Raw genomic sequence first — 23948 nt, 5'->3', positions numbered from 1 at the left:
GTGAATATTTTGAGCATTCCCTGTGATACATTTTAACTGAAACATTATTCCTTATTTAATCATTTAATAAATGTGTATGGAAGACCTATTCTGTCTCTGGTATAGTTCTAGGCACTGAGATGAACTTGATAGGCATGTCTCTCCTCTCATTGAGCAGATGTTCCAGAACAGAGGGACAAAAAATAAATGATATGGTTTGGCTGTGTTCCCACCCAAATCTTATCTTGAATTGCCATTCCCATAATCCCTGCATGTTGTGGGACAGACCTGGTGGGAAGTGAATTGAATTATGGGGACATTACCTCCATGTTGTTCTCATGATAGTGAGTGAGTTCTCACAAGATCTGATGGTTTTATAAGTATCTGGCATTTCTCTGGCTGGCACTGCACTTCTCTCTCTCCTGCTGCCATATGAAGAAGGAGGTGTTTGCTTCTCCTTCCACCATGATTGTAAGTGTCCTGAGGCCTCCCCAGCCATGCTGAACAGTGAGTCAATTAAACATCTTTCCTTTATAAATTATCCAGTCTTGGGTATGTCTTTATTAGCAGCATGAGAACGGACTAATACAATAAGTAACTCAATAAATGAAATAAATTAGCTAAGGGCAGGTGCTATGAAGAGAGTAAAATGGGTGGTGTGCTAGTTACTCATGCGTTCTACTTTAAAATGTAGAGTCACTGAAGGTCTCTCTAGGCAGGTAAAAGTGAAGCTGAAACCAGAATGTTGAGAAGGATCCAGCCATGCAAAGTCCAGGAGAGAGAGCATGCCAGGCAGAGGGGATGGCACCTACAAAGGCCCTGAGGTAGGCAGATGTGTGGCTAGAATAGAGAAGGCAAGAGGGGGTGAGCAGGAGATCAAGTCAGAGAGCTAAGCAGACCCAGGAAGGGGTTGGAGTTTGGACAGCATCGAATGAGATTGTAGAAGATGAAACCCCACAAGCTAACCTGGGACCTTGAGAGCAGGGATTCTAGTCCTAAATGTCTTTATGACCCTAGGCCAGTCCCTGAACCACTTTATGGCTCAATTTCCCGAACTGGAAAATTAAGGAAATGGACTAGGTGATATCTAAACTTCCTGTCAGAAATTTTAAAATAGGTATTTATTATTCTTGATGTGCTTTATTGGTATCAAGATAAATGGGTCATGCCATCCATCAGTCAGCCTTCACCTCTGTCTGATTCTCAGTTTCTTCAGTTATGAAGGGTATATAACCTGAAGGGCTGCGAAGATCAGACGTGATCAAGAATGAAACATACACTTTAAAGTACAAAGTCGGCTGGGTATGGTGGCTCACGCCTGTAATCCCAGCACTTCGGGAGGCTGAGGCGGGCAGATCACTTGAGGTCAGGAGTTCAAGACCAACCTGGCCAACATGGTGAAACCCCATCTCTACTAAAAATACAAAAATTAGCCAGGTGTGGTGGCAGGCACCTGTAATCCCAGCTACTCGAGAGGTTGAGGCAGGAGAATTCCTTGGACCCGGGAGGTGGGGATTGCAGAGAGCTGAGATCATGCCACTGCACTCCAAGCTGGGTGGCAGAGCGAGACTAGCTCTCAAGAAATTTAATTAATTAATTAATTAAAGTTAAAAACAATAAATAAAATGCAAAGTCAACACAAGAGTAGAAGCATAGAAAGGATATTAAGGGGAATTTAACAATCTGCTTCACTACTCCCTCCTAGAAGTTTACTCCTAGAGAAATATGCTTTGCCTTTTGTTTTTCAATCTTTCAAACACTTATATAACAACAATAATGTCCTGGCTACCATTTTAACTATTTTATGTGCATTTTTGGACTTGATCCTCAAAACAATATTGGGAGGTAGGAGTTATTATTTTCTCTATCTTACAAAGGAGGAAGTTGAGGTCTGTATCTCTTACTATTTTCTCTGTTGCATAGTTTTCTTTCTTTACCCCTCACAGGTCCACAGGGCTAATCTGATCACCAACTAAAATGGGGAGACATCTATTGCCAAGTAAAGACAATACTAGAATCAATTTAAATTTTAGAGCCTTAAATACAACCTGAGGAAAATCTGTTCTCTGAATGTGTGACCATAACAGTTTTGAATGCACTTAACAAGTTCTAAGACTGACTTGCCCAAGTGAGGAGTGATCATAAAAGTTTTTCTAGATCACTGTTAGTTATATTATTCTTCAAGATTATCAGGGAAGGAGGCACCACATTTAGATACACTTGTTTTTATAACTATCCTTTAGTATAGATTTATAATCTAAAACAAGTTACCAGAAAACATTCTCATGAAAAAATGAAAGTTTAACAGACTGTATTAAAATTTTAGATTATACTGCTTTCATGGGATAATTGTTTGTTTACTCAGTAAGTTTTTAATAGGCTTTGATCAAATTCATCAGTAGTTCAAAAAACTGGCCAGGCCGGGCACGGTGGCTTACTCCTGTAATCCCAGCACTTTGGGAGGCCGAGATGGGTTGATCATCTGAGGTCAGGAGTTCGAGATTGGCCTGGCCAACATGGTGAAACCCTGTCTCTACTAAATAGACAAAAATTAGCTGGGCTTCGTGGAGGGTGCCTGTAATCCCAGCTACTTGGGAGGTAAGGCAGGAGAATCACTTGAACCTGGAAGGTAGAGTTTGCAGTGAGCCGAGACTGCGCCATTGCACTCCAGCCTGGGCAGCAAGAGAGAAACTCTGTCTCAAAAAAAAAAAAAAAAGAGAAAAGAATTAGCCAGTGCTTTAGCTCCCGGGTATGAAATTTAAGACTTCTGAAATTCAAACATATTTGTTGAAGTTGGGTCCACTGGTGGTTCAAACAACAAAAATTGTTCCCCTTTGTTCAAAATTGTTTGAAAAAAAAATTTGTATTAGGAACAGACAGAAATGAACAAATGGCAATTTTGTGTGTTTTAGCCTGCCTGAGACATGGGTAGGTAACTTTTATGCTGTGCCAAGGTCTAGGTTAGTCAGACACAAAACGCGTCCACCGTGACCTAACCTCAGAGATCCCAAACACATGCTCTTAAAAACCAGCAGCAGTGTTTTCTTTATAATTCTGGAACAGCTTTCTGACTCTGCTCTTGCTGTCATTTTACTGAAAAACAGAGAAGGAGAAAGAAAAGAAGAAGAAGAAGTATGGGGGGTGTGGCGGGATTTAGCCTCCAAAGAAATTAATTTTGGGGGTGTTTTTCTGTGTAAAAGGGTAGACACTATTCATTCTTGCTTAACGAGCACATTTAATTTGAAGGCTCTTGGTTCTGATCAGATTTCAGACAACCAGTAAAGATTCCTACTGGGCAATAAAATAGCCAGGGCTGCAATCTGCCACCCATCTGCCCTCTGCAAAGAACCCATCCAGCTCTTCCTAAGGGCAATATTGCTGTCTCTGCCGTCAGCCTAGCTTTGGAATTATGCAGAAAAGCCAACCCACCAAAGCTCAGTCACTTCCAGTTTCAGCCTTTTGGGGAACTTATTGCTCTCTCTTACTGGCCAAATGTACCTAGAAAGAAAATATCCAAATAAAGACTTTTTAATGTTCATCAGGAAAGTGAATCTCTATAAATATGGCACATGAAGCCAAGACCCTTCTTGAGTACATCCTACCTAAATGGAGAATCAGGAAATGAGTCTGAAATGCAAATGCTCTAATTACTGCTCTTGGGAAAATGCCCTTTCTGATAGCACAGAATGTGACCTTCATTGCCACATGGTCCATAGAAAGCTAGGCAGACTGTCCAGGCATTCAAAAACCCCTGACTATTTTGCCCCACCCCCACCCCCACTTTGTTACTATTCCGTAGTAGCTATGTACTGCCTGGGGCTAGCTTGTTTGATCTGCAGCTGCAGAAACAAAGCCATTTAAACAAAATGTAAAAGGTTATGAAGAGGAAGAGAGAGTTAGTGAGGTCTGAACAAAGAGTGAAATATAGGCTTTTACACCAAAGGAAGGCTTTAAATTGAATGTATCTTCAGGAAAAATCAATTTGCCTTTTCCTTTCTTGTCATAATTTCTCCATGCAACATGACTCTTGCCAATTATTGAAGGGTGTATTGTTGCATAAATTCTTGCACAGTGAAGTTTATCCTACAAAATAATCACATAATGCAGCATCTGTGATGTCACAATCGGTTTCCATGGTGTTGAGGAAAAAGAGAAGCAAAGAATGGGGCAATGGGGGCGGATCACACCAGTGACATGAGAGTTGCTCTGGTAGCAGTGGAAATGCTACTTGTAAAACCATCCTTAGCTCCAGGATCGTAGAGCTATCACTGAGACAATTGCGCAGTGAGTGACAAGAGAGATAAGCGGAGAATGTGAGCCATCTATGAGACAGGTATCTTTTCAGAAACATAATTTTACAACAGCCATTAAAGAGAGTAGCAAAAGAATCAACAAGCATGCAAGGGTGAAAATTAAGAAACATAAAGCCAAAAAACAAACTGAGAAGCTACAGCTTTCGTCTAGTCTCAGTCACACATCCTGCCTCTTCCTACCTGATCTGCCATCTCGCTGAATGTCCACATGGTACCATTCCCCATCATTGGCTTTCTTCTGAGTGGCTTTCACTTTGATGGTGCCAGAGCCCATGTCAAGCAGCAAGTACAGGTTGCCATCGAGGAGTTCCACGGCAAAGAAGTCTACTTTTGTATTCTTCTGGCTCCGAGCATCCTTCCTCTCTTGGGGCTTTCCATGAGTGAAGAGGATCAGGCCATTGGGCTCTGTGGTGCGGAAGTCAAAGGAGATGGAGCCCATACGTTTAGTGTTCCACTTGGGCAAGCTGATGTAAGCCTCTGGGGTCTCAAAGTTGATGGGGTCCAGTGTGGCCACATTCTCACACTTAAACACAACTTCGCCATAGATTTTCATCTTGGTGTCCGCAATCCGGGCCAGGCGAGACAGCTCCAGACGGATGTCATTATTCTTATAAACAACCTGTCAAAAGCCAAACAAAAGTGCCATGTGAATCAATCTTGCAAACAGTATCCATCCATCACTCACTGGGCACCTGGAAAAATGACCCAAGAAGAGGCTTCAGGACATAGTCCAAAACAACATAAGAAACAATGAGACACAGGAACCAAAAAAGTATCTGAAGAAACATCTGATGTGCACACAAGCTCCAAAAAAGCCTCTATATTTCTACAGAATTTCTTTTGTCTCCTGGCCAATTTCTTGTGTTGTCAGAAAGTTATACAACATAAGCTTGCAAATAAAAATCAAGAGAGATCGAGTTGCATGGATTCACATACTTCATACAAAGTGATTTACTGAAGCACCCTTAGTAAAACACCAGAAACAACCTAAATGACCATCAATAGCAGATGGCACAGCGTTATAATGGAATATTAGGCAGGCCTTGCAAACAAGGTATTGCTTTTGGTTTTGATGTGGAAGCTCTCCAGGTCACATTGTTAAGTGAAATTGTCAAGGAACAGGATAGAGGATGCATTATGTTATCATTGTGTAAAAGTGTGGGGGCGTGGGGGCATTATATGTATATATGCTCCAGTAAGCATAAAGTCTCTTTGGAACTATAAAATTGTCATTGGGGAGTATATTTGCGGGATTAATATTCTGGAGTGGGAGGGTGACTTACTTTTCACTGTGCCCTCTTACAGTGTTAGACTTTTTTTCAACCATGTGGATGTATTACTTGAAAGAAAAGAATAAGTGTTAAAAGCTGGTGGGGACAGAGGTCTGTTTTTGTTTTTATTTTTTGCACATTGCATGTGCCCTCTGTACAGTGGTAGAATGAGACATCCTGAAGCCCTATTTCAGTCAGTCAGTCAAGGACATTGATTTAGTTGAGAGTCTGATTTTACAAAGAATACTGAACCAGATACTAATTCACCTTGCAAGGGGGTCCAGCAGAGCTTTCTGCCTCCATGCCCTACCCAAGGTTAGTGTACACTTCTGCAAAGCCATGGCCACTGTCCTGCAGAGTGGGTAGGTAGGTGGAGAACGTGAGGATGGCAGTTAAAAAAATCTATTATGACTGTCTAACAGCCACTATGGAAAACAGTGTGGAGATTCCTTAAAGAACTAAAAGTAGAACTACCATTTGATCCAGCAATCCCACTACTGGGTATCTACCCAGAGGAAAAGAAGTCATTATACGAAAAAGATACTTGCACAGGCATGTGTATAGCAGCACAATTTCCAATTGCAAAATTGTGGAACCAACCCAAACGTTCATCAATCAACAAGTGGATCAAGAAAATGTGATATATATATATGAATACTACTCAGCCATAAAAAGGAATGAATTAATGGCATTTGCAGTGACCTGGATAAGACTGGAAACTATTATTCTAAGTGATGTAACTCAGGAATGGAAAACCGAACATTGTATGTTCTCACTGATATGTGGGAGCTAAGCTATGAAGACGCAAAGGCATAAGAATGATACATGGACTTTGGGGACTTGAGGGGAAGGGTGTGATGAGGGTGAGGAATAAAAGACTACAAATAGGGTGCAGTGTATACTGCTTGGGTGCTGAGTGCACCAAAATCTCACAAATAACCACTTAAGAACTTATTCATGTAACCAAACACCACCTGAACCCCAATAACCTATGGGAAAAAAATCTGTTATGACTTTCTAAACCAGGTATAATCCATCTAAAAGCAGAAATTAATCTTTCTCCATGAAATTAGAATTTCAAAAAAGTTTTACTCTTATGTGAACTGAAATTTGATATAGTACCCTGGGATGGTTTTTGGCGCTCTGATCTCTGAGCAATGTCGTATCCATAAAAACTTAATAAGCAGAAAACAATGGAAGGGAAATAGACAAGGATCTGAGTATTGAGCATCCCAACTATTTTCCTATTTTCTTTATATTACCTTATTCAAATTCTAAGTCAGGACCCAGATTTAGGTTTGAATTCCACATTTACTACTTACAAGCTATGTGACTTTGGCAAAGTAAATTTTCTGAGTCTGTTTCCTCTCCTGAAATTGGGAACATAGGAATAAACAAACTATTTATTTTGTAATAATAAAATGATTTAAAACATGTGAAGCACTTAGGAATGCAATATCATAAGGGCACAAAAGTCGCAGCTATTTGGAGGGTTATTGTTAATCTCATTTCGCTATTTCCACAGCCCTGAAAAGGTTGCATTATCATCTCCAAAACAACAATGGCTAATTTCTAAAATAAGCCTCATCTGTCCATATCCGTGAGACAAAGTTAATTGGATGGGTCACTCCAGCACATATCATATAATCCCCAATATCTAAATGTAGAATTAGTTCCCATCTCTCATCACCAGGAGACAATCAAGCAAAGCTGTTTGCATTCTAATGGATATTACAAGAGTGATATATAACTATGACGAAGCATTGAAAATGACTCACTATTATGTAACCTTGACCACGGACCTAACCATAGTCAATAACATTGAAAATAATGATACTAACACTTATTAAGCACCTACCACCAGGCACCATGGTAAGGATTTAACACCTCTCCATCCCATTAGATACAGACAACACCCATTTGAGATACCTGTAATCATTCCCTTATTTTACAGATGCAGAAACAGACACAGAGAGCAGTTAGGGAACCAGCCCACAGGCACACAGCTGATAAGTGGCAGAGCAGGACTTGAACCTAGGCATTTGGGCCCCAGGGTCCATATGCTCAGAACCAGGCCCCACTAGCAGCACCTGTGAGGCTTATCTTTAAAATTACATGGAAAGTCATGCATGCTCAACTTCACAATTCAAAAGCTGAATTTTTCATTTTAGCTAAACTGGGCTGACCATGTGCAAAGGGAAATATTGCAGGATCCTCAGGCAATCACTCAAGTGAGTAAACCAGAAAAGAAATCATAAAAGTTTAATGAGTGTCAGCTTCTCCTTTCTAACCTTCACTATTATACCTCAGCATGTGAGAGCTCTTTGTCATAAATAAACTTTGGCTTTTTCTGCATTTGGGTTAAATGCCTGTGACTAGAGTTCCTAGTAAAGGTTAATTATTAATGTATAACAATAGGTCATCCCAAAGGGACAGAAGGAGGCTTGGCTCCATGGAACAATAAATAGAAAGAGAGATCGGGCATTCCTACAGGAGGCTGGGGACAGAATAAAAAGGAGGAAAAAAAAAGCCTTTTAACAAGATACAAGAGCAGTGAAGAGGAACTCTTCTGTGAGAAGGGTACCTAAGTGAGACTGGGAGAGAAGGTGAATAGCCGGAATGAAGATTTCTGAAGAGATAGGTAAGAGAAGCAAGGGCCAGAAACTGGCCAGACAGAGATAACCAGACTTCTCTCAAAGGCTCTTTGAAGATGAGTGCTCTATCTACTCCATGGCCCTGAAATTACCTGTCTATTTATATGGAGTTTTCACTGTCGTGAATAAAAAGCCAACACCATTCTCACTGACAGCTGAATAACCCTTCTGAGTCCCATTTTATTTATTCCAAAGGTAAGAGCCTTGATATCTGTTCTACAAACTGTCCCTCTTTCCCACCTCACAGGGCTGTTGTCAAGATCAAGTGGGATGTTAGACATAGTAGGACACAGACAATTCTAAACCGGCACACAAACCTAGGAAGAAATAATCCTATATCTTCATCTCCCATGGTGTTGGGGTTCTGTTGGAAATGGATAGGGTCCTGAATTGAGGTTCTGTGAAGGTTTATCTACCAAGAGGAAAAGGACAGGAGGGCAAGGGACTTGTAGCCCAGTGATGCTCAACTGGGACTCTCCATTGTTAATATCTTCACCTTCCCCACCTGCTCTGTGCAGAACCACAGCCACAGCCACGCAGAAGTGTACTGGCACCCTGGGTCAGCATGGAGGCAGGAAACCCTGCTGGACCCCCTTACAAGGCAAATTATTGTCTGGTACAATGTTCTCTGTAAAATCAGACTGTCAACTAAATGAATGTCCCCAAATGGCTGGCTGAACTAGGAAGAGATGTGGCATCAAGTGACAGAAAGCAGCCTTGGCTGACAAGTCGCCTCGGCGAGGAGCAATTAAAGACAAAGTAGAAACGGCTCCCCATGGGGGAAGATGTCACACAGACTGGGAGGTACAGAAGCAGAGTCACAAACAGTGACAAGCTGGTCTTACTATCCCACCCATGGGCTTGTAAAGACTGCTGTTTGGACATGTGACTCATGCTTAAGAGACCAGACAGTAAAACAGCTGAGGACAGAATCTCAGAGTTAAGACAAAGTCTCTCAGGAAAAAAATATAATTATATTCCTCCATGATCTTTAATACAGAGACACACAGGAGCAATACCAGGAGTAAAGCAAGCTGAGAGCCGGAACAATATAAGAAAAGAGCCTACCATGTGCCAGGTACTTTGCAAACACTGTTTTATATCATACACCATAAGCAAATGAAATAGGTAGCATTAGCCCCATTTTACAGACATGGAGTTCAGCAGGGATACATACTTGCCCAAGATCATGTAGGCTATTAAATGCATAAACAGGACTTGAGCCCTTATCTCTCTGACTGCACTGGGGTAAGGATATGCTCCAGAGAGGGCAATTTCTAGCCCTCCTGTACCCCATGCCTACACACAAAGCAGAAACCCCTTAGTCACGCACAAAAACCACACCCAAGTCCATCTTGATGTGCAAAGGCCTTCCCCTCCTGCACAATCCATTTCTAATGGATGTCTATACCTCCCCGCTTAGGGGTCACCTCAAAGGTTTCTGTATGAACCCAGGTGTTATTGCTTCTGCATTCTTGTTCACTGGGTTTCCTAGGCTGCAGTGCCTTTCTCTTCTCTCCAGCCTCTCTAAATGGTGCCCCTTCCCTAGGATTTTCAAATCCATTTGAGAATTTCCCTGGCTACTCTGGTACTTGGTGATCCCACAATCTGATAAATCAGAATCCTTTTATTACCTACCAATGAGGAAGCTGTCTGCCCTCTTGCCCAACCCACTTGATTGGAAAAAGAGAGAGTATTCTAACCCTGCATGATGCACTTATTACTTCAAATTCTTCCAAGGTATTTGAGTTAGAAGGCAGATGCATGAGAATAAACTAAGAATTAGAGATAGTCCCCATTCAGAGAAGTATTTTCTTCTCTCCCTCTGCCATCTTATCCCAGGCCACTCTGTTCTCAACTTTCTGAGAATGTGTTTCCACGTGTTCTGTTGTAAATGCCCCATCTCTATGCACTCCAGCAAGGGAACTAGAAAGAATGAGGGGATGTGGGCATGTGCCCTGGAGTGCCCAGATGGCTTCTTGGCACTATTTCTCCTGACAAGGAATAGGAGGTTTACCACCTGGTCTTTCTTTTCTCTTGTTTTTAAACTATCTGCATAGAGGACAACTTCAATAAAAAACACCAGGTCGGCGGATAAGACCATGTCACTCACAGGTTTGTGACTTGAGGCCTGAGCACCAATGATCCACTCCACATCAGTGGAGAATGTTGGAAAGTAAGGATGCTGTGGACATTTTCTGAAGTTGGAGAAATGGAATGGTGGAGAAGCCAGTATTGGGGTACCATGAGTGGAGCAGAGTTGACGACAAATCTCAATAAAGCTTTTCAACTGTATACCTAACTGCAAAGTCATTTACTCACAACAAGCAAAAAAATAAATATATACTTATCTCCCTTCCAAATTTAATCCTTTGACAATAGATAATAATGAAATGAACTTTTTCTCTTCAGCTTCCAGGATGATACAGCTTCTAGATAAAACTTCTGGGCTAATCTTATTCTTGCATAACGTTCCTACTCAGGGTAAAAGAATGACTAAGAAGTGTTGTGAAAGAATCTTGCTTCTGGGGTCTCCACGGAATCACACATCCCACTGTCTCTGCCCCACTTCCCTTCTCTCCCTCAGGCAGCTGATGACTTGGGCCTGCTGTGATTTCTCCCTCCTCTAAACTGTCCACTCCACTCACTCATCACTTAAAACTCTCTCAACTTTGTTATCTTTGTACAGCACAAGTCTTGTCTTTTCAATAGATTTCGAACACCTTATGAGCAAGAAATATGAATTACACCTTTTAACATCTGAAATTGCTCCTAACTATATAGGTGCTTAACAAATGTTCATATCTTTATTAAATTAGATGTTAGATTGAAGTAGCAGTATAGTGCCATGGTCATGATTATGGCCTTTGGAGACACCCTAACCAGGGTTTGGACACCTTACCAACTGTGTTACATTGGTCACGATATTTAACTTGTCTCAGCCTATGTTCTTCTACTGTAGAATGTAGATAATATCTTACCACATAGGACTGTAAGAAATAAAGGAGATGATGGTCCCACATATAAAAGTACTTCACATAGTTTCTGACCCTTGATAAGCACTCAATAAGTGATGGCGATCACTATTAATTTTGTTATTTACTGAGAAAAGCCAGAATAAATCAACAGACAGTATAGCATGGAGTCATTAAGAAGGAAAGATTCAGGCTGGGCAAAGGGGCTTTCGCCTGTAATCCCAGAACTTTGGGAGGCCAAGTCAGGTGGATCACTTGAGGCCAGGAGTTCAAGACCAGCATGGCCAACATGGTGAAACCCCATCTCTACTAAAAATACAGAAATTAGCAGGTATGGTGCGGTATGCCTGTAATCCCAGCTACTCGGGATCCTGCAGTGGGAGAATCACTTGAACTCCGGAGGTGGAGGTTGCAGTGAGCTGATATCGCACCACTGCACTCCAGCCTGGGTGACAGAGTGAGACTCCATCTCAAAAAAAAAAAAAAAGAAAAGAAAAGAAAAAGAAAGATTCTCTCTAGAAGATAACTTCTAAGCCAATTGTCAAGCCTAAGAGGCAGGGCTACAACAAAAGAAAAACTCTGGATTTAATAAACTATAAAATCATAACTTTATATATTTATTTATAAGTTATATATTATTTATTTATGAACTTCATATATGTATTTATAAATTACATACACTTATTTATAAATTGTATATACTTAATTGCCTAATGTGACATTTATGAGATGCACACACACCAAACACTTGCTCAGATTTAGATTCATATTCATGAACATCATTTTTCATCACAGGATGCCACTGATCAAACTCTAACAGTGAAGTCCAAGCACAAATGTGGCAGCAGATGGTCCTCTTAGATCCCAAAGTCTGAAAAACCTAATATCTGGCATGACCAGAGTCACATCTGCATCTCTGGTCTTGCTAACAGGGATCAGTAAACTAACTCCACCTGCTGAGATACAGCTGACATCCAACCTGGGGCTCATAGTCCCAACTGCTGCATCGCATGGATGCCACCATTTTCATGCTTTATATTTTGTTAACAGTGGTCAGGATCTGCCAAAGACAAAAAACTAAGCACCAAAAATAGAAAACTGGAACTGAGGTTCAGACTTGCAAGGCAGGAGCCAGAAAATGTCCAAGTTCTAGAGCTCAAAATAAAAGTTAAAAAGACTCCAGATAAAGTTGAAATCAATAGTACAATGTCGACAGTTAATTAATTTTTAAAAATTCTATGTGATCCAACACTCTATGGGTCAAACAAAGCGTATCTGAAAGCTAGATTTCACCAGATGGGGCCACCATCTCTGATCTATGGCCCTATTTGTAAGAGAGTGGCCAAGAAAATATAAAAGGGACATATGGCAAGCTGGAGTAGAAGAAAAGATCCAGGAAACTGACATTGAAGTAGCAAAATCCTTAGACCATACCTCATTCTGAAAAAAGCCATTCAGTTATCTAGGCATGCAGGCAGGCCAGCCAGAAAAAGAGAGACAGCTGTAAGCCAGTCAGTTTTTCTGCCCTCATAAATCACAGAGCCATGAGTGCAAGCCCAAGAGCCCCACTGATAATGCGAGTCATTACTACCGGTGCTCAAGTTAAGCGTAGGCTTTAACAAGTATTTACTTGATGGATTCTTTGTGAAGGGAAAATGATCCTATAGGTTTATGCCCAGTTACAGATGTGAACAGTAAGAAGTTAAGCAAGATTTCTGACCCTTTGCCTTATTGAATGCTCCATGCCTGTTCAGAGTGGAGGTCTCAATTTTATTCTTCTCAAGAAGAACTTTCTTAGGACTTTTATTCCACTTAAATGGCTGATCAGGAACAGGCTGCAATGTATTTGTGTATCTTATAGAAAAAGTTTCCAGGCCGGGCGCAGTGGCTCACGCCTGTAATCCCAACACTTTGGGAGGCCGAGGCAGGTGGATAAAAAGGTCAGGAGTTCAAGACCAGGCTGGCCAAGATAGTGAAACCCCGTCTCTACTAAAAGTACAAAAATTAGCCAGGCATGGTGGTGGGTGCCTGTAATCCCAGCTACTCGGGAGGCTGAAGCAGGAGAATCACTTGAACCCGGGTGGCAGAGATTGTGCCACTGCATTCCAGCCTGGGTGACAGAGTGAGACTCCATCTCAAAAAAAAAGAAAAAGAAAAAGTTTCCAGTCAATCAAGTTTCTAGAGCATTAAGGATACTATAAAGGCTCAGTCTATCACAGTCTATCACAGGCTTGCTCTTTCAAGCTTTATCATTTTCACAGAGTCCACTAAGATTCTACTAAGTTAACAAATAAGAACTTGACATAGACAGACCCAGGCAGAGACATAAGACATGAACTGGCAAGTAGGGGGTGTAGTTCTCCGAGATAGAACTAGTCAATGGGTAGTTTTAAAAGTTTCTAGCTGCCAGTCAATCTTTTCAGACACAACTGGATAGCAGCTCTCCCATTTCTTAGAGCCATGTTGGCAAATATGTGCCTCTACCCTCCTTTCCCAGCAGATGGCATTCATCATCAATAGACATATTTCTATTCTACTTCCACTCAACCCAGATGAAGCCTCAGAATCCTCTCAAGGTAGTGCTCCAGGAGGTTAACTACCAGTCACTGAGAGCCAGAAATTGAGATGAACCTATTCTCCACCTTTCTTATCCTCTAACGCAAAAGCCAAGTTAATATGAATTGATTAGCTATATTAGAATATTAGAAACAAAAGCCCATGTAAATGTACTAAATAACCACTGTATCTTTAGCTCTAGACCATGGAGGATAGACCATGAGACATAATTGCTGCCAAAAACATGCACAGAGAAAGTTGAAGGGCACTTAAGGGGGGAATATTTTTTCATCTCAAAATTGGAGTGAGATATATTTGTCATGTCAATTAATGTACAAGGACCTATGACCATAAACTTGATTGAAACTGTAGTTCTGTGCCCTCTGGTTGCTAGGGATGGCACTGTTTCGATCCTCTAAACTAAGCGTCATAAACACATGGGTTGTGTGTTTCTGATGTGATAATCAATGCATTCCCTGTATTTAGCAAAGTGTGTGGCACATAGTAGAAGCTCAATAAATACACACTCTCATTTCCTGCATTTTCTTAGGCACTAAACAAACCTACCCAGAGAATGCCTACATTTCCTTCTGTCTTAGAATATTTGATAAGGGCACCAACTCCAGTAGAGTAAAAGTTACATGTCACAAAGCAGAGGAATTAAGATGAGGTGAATAGGTGGTACCTGATTATGAAAAGCTCTAAAAATATATACATTATGCAATTAGGGGAAAAAGGTAACTATTGGAGTAGAAAGGAAGCCTTAAGCAGTTTGATTAAAAAGATGACAAAATTTAAAACATACCTTGCTGAACCACTAGGAAACTACTGTTATTTTTATTCCGAGGACTAGAAATGACTCTAATCGTCTCACTATTAACATGTCTGGGAATAACATGTCATTCTCTGCTTAAAATTGTTCGATGGTTCTTTATCAACTTCAGAATTAAATGCAAACTTTGAAGCATTATATAAAAACCTCTTCCTGATCTAGTCCTCACTTCATTGTTACCAGCCTTGACAAAAGTTCAGCAGGTCCTCCAATTTATCATTCCAGGGATAAATCTTGCCTGGATTCTCTACCTGGATAACTACTATTCACCACTTGAGGCACAGTTTAGGCATCACCTCTTTTTAGAAACCTTCTTCAATATTTCTACCCACTCCACTCCCACCCACAGCTGATTTCTTCCTCTCCGCCCCCATGGCTTCATGTTCTAACTGCTATCATTGTATCTATCACATTGTACTGGAATTGTCTGTTTCTTCCAGTAGACCAGGAGCCTCTCAAGGGGAGAAACCTATGCCTTTTCTCTCTGTATCTCTCAATGCCTGACACAAAGTATGTGCTTACAGGAGGAGGTGGAAAAATGGGAAGAAGAATAGCAAGGAAAATCACAAGGGCTACTTCCTGATGCCTTTAAGTCTGTGAAGACTGTAATGCAGAAAGAAGCCTCTGTATCTATTCTGCCTGAAAATAAGTAATGAGATGAAAATGTAGAAAGCTAAAGTATTACAAATGGTTAAAAGGCATTTCTTGGAACCACTGAATATTTAGTAGAGTTTTCCCCGGCATGTATGCGTAGAAAATTTGCTTTTATTTTTAAGGCAATCTATATGGAAAGTTCTGCACCCCAGAGTGGCAGCTATCATTAGTGTATATGTCTCAGCAGAACACTAACAGAAGAAGTAAAAGCTCAATCACAAACTCCAGTAACATCCTCTAAGAGACTGGCTGACAAAGTTCGGTGCCAACACTACCTCCCACTCTGAGGCATGCTAAGGGGCTACTGGACACCTCTAACATGACAATGTAGCTTTGACTTGTCATAGAAAACACATGAATGTTTTGAGACAGTACCTCAGAGCCTTCGTCCTCTCTACCTAGAGTCAAAGAGCAAGAACGACTCTCCAACAATGAGGCCTTTGGCCATAACTAGCAGCTTCTGGCTGTTAGCAGCTACTCCGAAAGAAAATAGATGACAATAGGCATACCAAACAGCTTTTGTAGAAAAAGCTAATCTGAGAGGCTCAAAGACAAAAGAGTCATAGAAAATACTGTAAAAGCATTCAATGAAACAGAACCTTTAAGAAGTCTAACACAGTTGGTTGGAAACAATAGTAGCACATGAGGCAAGCAGGTATTGTAAGCAATCCAGGTGACAGAAGCAGTTAGTTCAGAACCATGCGTAAGACGGGTTCTACAAAGAGGCGCAGGACAATGGGTAAGTTCCAGGAGAACTCTGGGGCTAAGAAGATAACTGCGTATAGGGGCAACCTCTTATAATGTCAAGTCCACTAATTTATACAAAATACACGTGGACCAGTGCTGTACGGCTTCCTGATGGCTCAGCAACCTCCAAAGGAGATCTGCCCATCAGAAGCAATTACAAAGTATTTCTTGCCTGGCCTGTGAAGCACTTCTGCTTCTAGCCTAATGAAGGCTTTAATCAGGTGGCTTTTCAAAGTGCTCCAGAGAGCCCCTCTGCAATGAGCAAAAGAGGTGGGGAAAGTGATAGGAAGAATATGCCAGGTTGGCAGGTAGCTGATAACAGAATGATTTCCAACCTGGTACAGGAGGCAGCAAATAAGAGTTGGGTTCAAACTGACAATAATATAGACAGAAATGCTGGGACTCGAATTAATTTTTTTCCAAAAAAGATTTCTTTACACTTTGCTAGCTTAAAAGTAGTCATGCAACAAAAGGTCCCCTCCTTTCTTGGGACTCCCTTTCAAGGTGATGGTATATAGGCCCTAATACTTATACCTATGAGTTTGCATTACCTTTAGTAAATCTGCAGAGACCTAGATCACCACTAGATGTCCCTTATGCCACGCAAAATCAACCTGAAATGAATTTCACTACCAGTTACAAAAAGCACATTTAAAGATAGATTTTCTAAGCCTTTGATCTTGGGTGCCAACTGTAATTCCTATGATGACTCACTCCGTTGCCTTATTTACATTGTGTCCACTTTGGTAGTATTTCAATAGTCTTTTATTATAACATATAAAATTATAGGCAGAGAATAGGAAACTGATGAATTAAATTTCTTTTATTTTATATAAAGGAAGAGGTAGAAATAATAGAGAAATAGGTAGAAAGAAATATTGGAGAAAAGGGACATAGGATGCCTAAAGAGGTCCCAAATTCATTATCACTTCTAGGAATCAAATAAGTTTTCATATAAAACCACAAGCTCAGACTAAATTCAGATTCTCCATACACTGGGATTTTGTATTCTGAGATTAAACAAAACTAGGTGTGATAAATAATTTTAATTTCACATCTCAAACGTGATCTATCACGAATGGTTGTCTATGACACTAAGTAAGGAAGACTGTTGTACTGTGATCAATGAGCAATGTCTGCTACGGGTGTGGGAACTGGGAACAGTGGCTCCCATGATATGCCTTTGCAGAACTTGGGTTAATCCCCTAACCCTAAGGGTCCCAGACTTGGGATGAATGTGGGTGATGGTGACAGTGGCGGTGATGGCAGTAGTAGAAACAGCGATAGCTAATATTAACAGAGAGCTTCCTATGGGTTGGTAATCATTCTTAGTGTTTCACATGTAAGGACTATTTAATCCAAGTGTGAAATATATTCAAACCAAGATGTGACAATACCTTTGAGAATAAAAGAAGGGGGCACTATTAAAAATTCACCTGGACAGGAGATATTACCCAGAACTTTCCAAGGTGACCTGGAATAGATGGCCACCCTATTTGATCCTCACAACCTGAGGCACGAGAAGCAGCATAAAATATAGTTAACAGCAAATATGCTGAGTTGAAGTATATTCTGAGTTGAAGCATATACTCTGAGTTGAAATTCTTGTTCTGCGACTTGTTACTGTGTGATCTAGACAGGTTACTTAATCTCTCTCTACCTCAGTTTTCCCATCTTTGAAGTAGGATAACAATAGTACATTTACCTCATAGGGTCGATGTGAGAATAAGAAGGTTAAATACATGTAACATGCTTAGAATATCTCCTGGCACCTTCCATATATTGGTTACTATTATCCTCATTTTACAATTGAGAAAACTGGGAATCTGAGATTTTATTATCTACCTAAGCTCACACAGCTATTAAGTAGTGGAGCCAGCATGGAAATAGAGATAAGTCTGGCTTCAGAGCCTATAGGCTTAGCAACTATTACTATCCTCTCTCTACAACAGAAGAGAAACTAAGATTCTTCAAGATCACACTTTTAAGATTCTTTGATCACACTTCTTCAGCTAGCTGGATTATAAAAGAAGTTACTAGAAAAATTGATCTCTCCTGCCTGTGGCTTAAGATAGCAGATTACACTCAAGTAGGCATGGATGAAGCATGTTTAGGAGCACCTGCCAAAGCCTTGAGGAAGACTCCTCCAAGGTCCATATCCCCCTTAGATTACATGAAAGAGGTGGAAAAGACATGAAGGAGTCAAGAAACATCTGCATCCCAATTTTAGGTACTGAAGTTCCCTAATTCAAACATTGGTGAAGTCCCTACTCTAACCTTGCATGGGGTGGCCCACTCAAGCTCATAGTGTCCACTGATACTCAGTAATCTCCCAGTGACAACTTAGACCCATTTTTATTCTCTTGATAAGACAGATGGCAAGAGCTACTGCTGGACACAGAAGAGCGAGTGCCAAGCCAACTGTGCACACCTTATCCTACAGAGATGGACCACAATCTACCCACAACAGCCAGACAGTGGAAACTGACTGTCACTGATTCCTTGTCCAGAACTCAGACCAGCTCTTCCAGTTACTTATCAGCTCCTCAATAAGTATTAATTAATGGCTTATTTTCCTAATGGGAGTTGGGAATGTTGCCATATACATCTGTTCAGTGGCATTAGGCTGACCTAAATTAGACCTTTCCTGACAGCAGCCCCAGGCTTTTTTTCAATGGACCATCAGTTTGGAAGTCATTTACTCCTGAAGTATGTCTGTAAGCAAACAATGTTCTTAGAAGATCAAGCACTTTGAATCTACAAAAAGAGAAAGGTATCTGTGTAGTAGGCTGAATAATGTTCCCCAAAGATATATCCTAATCCGCGGAACCTGTAAATATTATTTTATTTGGAAAGGAGTCTTTGCAGATGTGATTAAGTTAGGGATCTTGAGATGAGACTATCCTGTATTCTCCAGGTGGACCCTAAATGCAAGCACTTGAATCCTTATAAGATGAAGGCAAAGGAAGATCACACATACAGACAGAGAAATGATGTGAATATGGAGGTAGAGATTAAGGGCCACAAGCCAAGGAATATGGGCAGCTATCAGAAATGGGAAGAGTCAAGCAACAGATTCTCTCCTTGACATTTAAGAGGACATGCAGCCCTGTTAACACCTTTATTTTAGCCCAGTGAAACTGACTTATGACCTCCAGAATTATGAGAAAATAAATTACTGTTTTTAAGCTACCAAATTTGTGATAATTTGTTACAGCAACCACAGGAAATTAATACACCCTCCCACTGCTGCTCATTCCTCAGCTCCTGATAGACTTTGACTTGCAATAACAAACACCAGAACAAGGCTTGCATCCTTTGAGGCTTGCTATACATGGACTGGTCAGGTTTATGGAGAAAGAACCAAATAAGAATAGAAAATTATCTAGGAGTATCAATACTAGTAATCCACTCCTAGGATGCATCCAGTCTCCAGCATTTAAATTTCCAACTAAACTTAGTTTCCAGGTTTTTGACCCCAAGCTTCATCAAGTACATGCTTGTGTAGTACAGAGAAGCTGCCTGACTCTCTCATAAGGCACCATAACTTAAGTTCAACTCCAAGCAAAAATTAAACATGTGCATTAGAGTATGAACTATTTGTAATTCATTGTGCTGGAGGCTATCTAATTCTTATGACACAATCTTTTTGCTGAAAAACTTAGAATGATCTGGGGAAGATAGACATGTATATCATTATTCAGACACTACATATTGATCAACTATTATATACAAAGGACCATGCTAGGAAACGTGGAGCCTACAAGCGGAAAAGAGTCATTGGCCCTTCCCTAAAATAACTTACTCTATTAAAAGAAACAGACATATACACATTTATTCAGTTTTTCACACACTCATATATTTATTGAGTGTCATGCTCTATGAAAATACAAAGATTAAAAAATACTGCAAGTAAGCCTTCTTTTAGAAGAGGAGACAGTCAGAAAATCAAAATGAGCAATTTACATGATAAAGGTTTCTAAAAAGATATTTCCAAATTAACATGAAATCAGGGATGAGCTCTTAATTCAAGCTGTGGGTAGAGGGAAGAGGCAATCAGAAAATGCCTTTGAAAGGATGGAGTACTAAGGTGAGACCTGATAAATGAGTGGCATTAGCCAGGTTTTGAAATAGGAAGGTAAAAGAAATAGCACGGATGGCAAGAAATGAGAGTGAGAAATCTTGGCATATGTGTAGTCTCAAGAACAATCAATATAGTTGAATTGCACAGTATAGTGGGAGTGACAGTTGAGTTGAGGCTGAAAAATGCCCCAGAAGACCTCCTGCATCGAGCTGATGTAGAAGTTTTAATTTGATCATAAAGGCACTAGGAAATCGCTCTGGTTCAGAAGAGTGACCAGGTCAGGTTGGTATTATATAAAAGATTAATCTGGTGGTCACATAGGGAATGAACTAAAAGAAAGCAAGAGAAACACACACACACACACACACACACACACACACACGAAAATCAACTTGAAAAGCTATTGCAACATGACATACATAAGACCAAAAGTACAAAAAGTACTTTGAAAGGAATTATTATTGGCTTGGGGATGATATGTGTGTTTGGGGAGAAATGCATGAAGAAAATAAAAAATAGATGATTAAATTGATAAAACTGGCTCATACCAAATCATAGTCTTCAGTACAAAGCTGAGGACCAGGGATCTAGAGCAAGTATTTGAGCAGTGGGGGAAAAAACAAAACAAAACAAAACAAGTTTTATGAGAACTACATGGCAACTGTGTATAAGTATTACCAAAAAATCCAACTAAGAGAAGGTAGTGCCCAGGTCTACAGCACTAGTGGTAATGATGAAAAAGGAGAGGAACTGTCTAGAAAGAAATATCAGAGATAAAGCTGATAAAGCTTGCTGACTTGATGGAGACTGTGGGAACGCTGTCCTGGCCAGGTCTATTGAGGCATCCAGTTTTCCATCTAAGACTAATAATGAAGGCTAGATACTAAGTGCCAAGAACTGTGCCAAATGCTTTATTTCTTTATTTTTGTTTGTTTGTTTTGTTTTGTTTTGTTTTTGAGATGGAGTCTCGCTCTGTTGCCTGGGCTGGAATGCAGTGGCATGATCTCAGCTCACTGCAACCCCCACCTCCTGAGTTCAAGGAATTCTCCTGCCTCAGCCTCCTGAGTAGCTGGGACTACAGATGTGTGCCACCACACACCCAGCTAATATTTGTATTATTAGTAGAGACGGGATTTCACTATGTTGGCCAGGCTCGTCTTGAACTCATGACCTCACGTGATCCACCCACCTCGGCCTCCCAAAGTGCTGGGATTACAGGCGTGAGCCACTGCGCCTGGCCTGCCAAATGCTTTATATTTAGACTATCTGAAAGTATCGCAACAATTCTATAAGATGCCATAATCATCTTATTTTACAGATGAGAAAACTGAGGCTGAGAGAAGTAAATGACTTGTCCAAGCTCACAAAGCTTTTATGTGGCAGAGGCAAGATTTAAACTCAAGTCCATCTGACTCCCAATGCACCCTTGAAACTATGAGGCTGTATGGTTGGCCCTTGTACTAGTCTAATTAGTCTGGAGAAAACAGTCTAGAAATAACCTTTATTCAACCACTTGCTGTTATGATTTTTCATGAAAAAGTCCCCATCTAGGGAATCCTATAATTGCAAACAAAACCTCACCAAAGACACCTACCTATATTGCTGCAGATTTGAAGCAGTATCCCACCATTTACCAATTTTTCTTGTAATATAAATTACCATATAGAAAACTTAGTACCATCTAATCAGGCCAAACTGAAATCAAGATGACAAGAGAATAGGGAGGGACCCTGGGAATAGATGTAATTGGGAGCCACTTCCTATTACTGGAAATCAAATAGATATCTTGAGAAGAAGTCAAGACCACAGAAAAACCTACTGACCTTTACCTCTGACTCCTCAATCTTTAGAGCTTAATTTTGGACTGGCATGGAAGCAGGTAGTATTAGGTGTTTCATTAATGCTTCCTAAGAAAGTGTTCACACTAAAGACAAGTGGATAGTAAAGCGTTTCTACCTCCAAACAAAGTAAATATTAGTATATAATATTAGTAAATAATAGTACATAATTAAATGTATAGGCCCAGAGTTTTCAAAGACCTTTCTGGGAACTTTTATAGCACTAACCCCGTGTCATCACTGTTTTTCCCATTCTTATGGCTTGTTTATTGGTCATGCTTTTATCTGCGTTTTCTTTCATCACAAAGGGAGAAAATTTTTGGTTTACTACCTGACATAATGAGTCAACTCTCTTCTGACCAGCAAGCATCTTCTGTATTTACCATTCTTCAAGGATGGAGGTTAGAAGTGAATAGCGGCATCCTCCTCCTCTGGCCTAATCATGGGCTGCCTTGAAGAAAATACTAACAGCATGGCATGCCTTGAAGAACATACTAACAGCATATCTCAAGATATCTATTTCAGATAACAATCTGAAAGATTGTTAGCATCTATCCCGGGCTCTCTTACCCTTATTCAAGCCATGAATGTGCAAAAAAGAAAAAAGAAAAAATCTGAGAATCTGACTAGAGTGTCCCTAGATCCAGGACAAAGAGAGCCAAGGCATCCACTAGAATTCCATCAAAAAACCTAAATCTATTGCTTATCTTGGTATCTAATAATGAGCAGAGAAAGCTGAAAGTGACAACAGGATAAATTGAGACACTTAGCTTTTATTTCTTTGGCTTCTATCACTGGATTCCACTGGGCTGTTTGGCTAGAGGGTACAGTTCCAAGAAAAACCAATAAAGGAATTTTATTCAACCACCAATGATATAGGAGAGCATTTTTACAACCTTGTCTCTGCAGCACTCTAAATACCGTGTTTTAACTTAGTTGCTTCCTAAGAGAAAACATATTTAACCCAAGAGCAAATAATTCTAAAATAATATTACTGATGTTCTATTACTCAAATTTAAATAGGCCTCCATTCTCATAATATGCAATATCTGTGCAATAGCTGGCATTTCTCTCACTCCTTCCTCAACATCCTCTTTTCCTGGGTTTCCTGACTGTACACTTTCCAAGTAACTCTTTGATGACTCATTTCTGCCTCTCATTTTCAGACTCATTTTCTGTCATCAGCTCCTTTTCCAAATTTCTTAAAAAGAGGCTTCCCCCATGCATCTGATGAAGGCTCTCTTTCCTGTTTTCACTGCGGTGTCTTGGTAATTTCACTCACTAACACATCTTTACTTCTAGACCAAAACTCCCTCCAAAGCTTCAGGCTTCAAATCTGAATTGTCTGCTGGAACAATTCATCCACCTAAAATTAAAATTCTCTACAGAACTTTAAAATCAACCTGCCTAAAAGCAAACTCATCGGTTCCTCCTCCCAACTTCCTTATTTCTGTTAATGGTCACCTAAGCTCAAATTTGTGTAGACATATCTGATCCTTCTCTCTTCATTGTCCCAGAATTAATATTTTACTAAGTCCATTTAATTCCATATCCAATCTTTTTTATATTCATTTTCTCCACCCTATTCCTTCTGACACTGGTTCTATTTAAGACCGTATTTTATTTATTTACCCAACAAACAACCATGGAGAGCTTACTGAATGTTAGGACATGGTCTCTGACCTTAAGGAGCTTACAATTTAGTAGAAGTGTTACACATGTAAACATATGTGTACAATGAGGTTAAGAGAGAAATATGGATATCATGTAAGGGATACTCCATGTAGATAGAAATGGTCTATTCTGTCCTAGAGAGATGGAATCTGGATTAAGTCTCTCATTGACAAGTACAATCTAACTTCCGAACTAGTTCTAACTCCAACTCCAACGTCTCCCTCCTTCAATCTGCTTCCTCACCCTGCTATCCTATACTTGGTCTATGATCCGTAATTTTCTTAAGCACAATAACTAAGATGGGAGAAGGTTGGAGGAGAGGCATGTGAATAGGAGGGATCATTGGAGTGGAATAAAACAAAAGATGCAGG

General features: G+C 40.3%; 1 protein-coding gene and 1 long non-coding RNA gene across 33 annotated transcripts in view; one reads left to right on the top strand and one right to left on the bottom strand.

Annotated features, from left to right (window-relative positions):
• The window catches only part of NRXN3 (neurexin 3), a 1742415-nt gene that overhangs the window by 1149534 nt on the left and 568933 nt on the right, over positions 1-23948 (bottom strand). For all 32 annotated transcript variants that reach the window (XR_008620931.2, XR_008620932.2, XR_008620933.2 and 29 more), the window contains one exon: positions 4473-4911. Coding sequence is in view for 29 of the 32 variants with exons in the window: in XM_055097889.2 (XP_054953864.1) it covers positions 4473-4911 (439 nt within the window). In the remaining 3 variants the exon portion in view is untranslated. The remainder of the gene's footprint in view (positions 1-4472; positions 4912-23948) is intronic.
• LOC134728908 (uncharacterized) lies at positions 4167-10512 on the top strand. Its single transcript, XR_010109770.1, has 3 exons — positions 4167-5346; positions 9218-9295; positions 10278-10512. It is a non-coding gene; the product is annotated as an uncharacterized LOC134728908 (long non-coding RNA).

Source organism: Pan paniscus, chromosome 15, assembly GCF_029289425.2.
Source record: "Pan paniscus chromosome 15, NHGRI_mPanPan1-v2.0_pri, whole genome shotgun sequence".
Lineage (NCBI taxonomy): Eukaryota > Metazoa > Chordata > Mammalia > Primates > Hominidae > Pan > Pan paniscus.
Note: the sequence above shows the minus strand (reverse complement) of the source record. Positions and strands in the feature narration are given on the sequence as shown.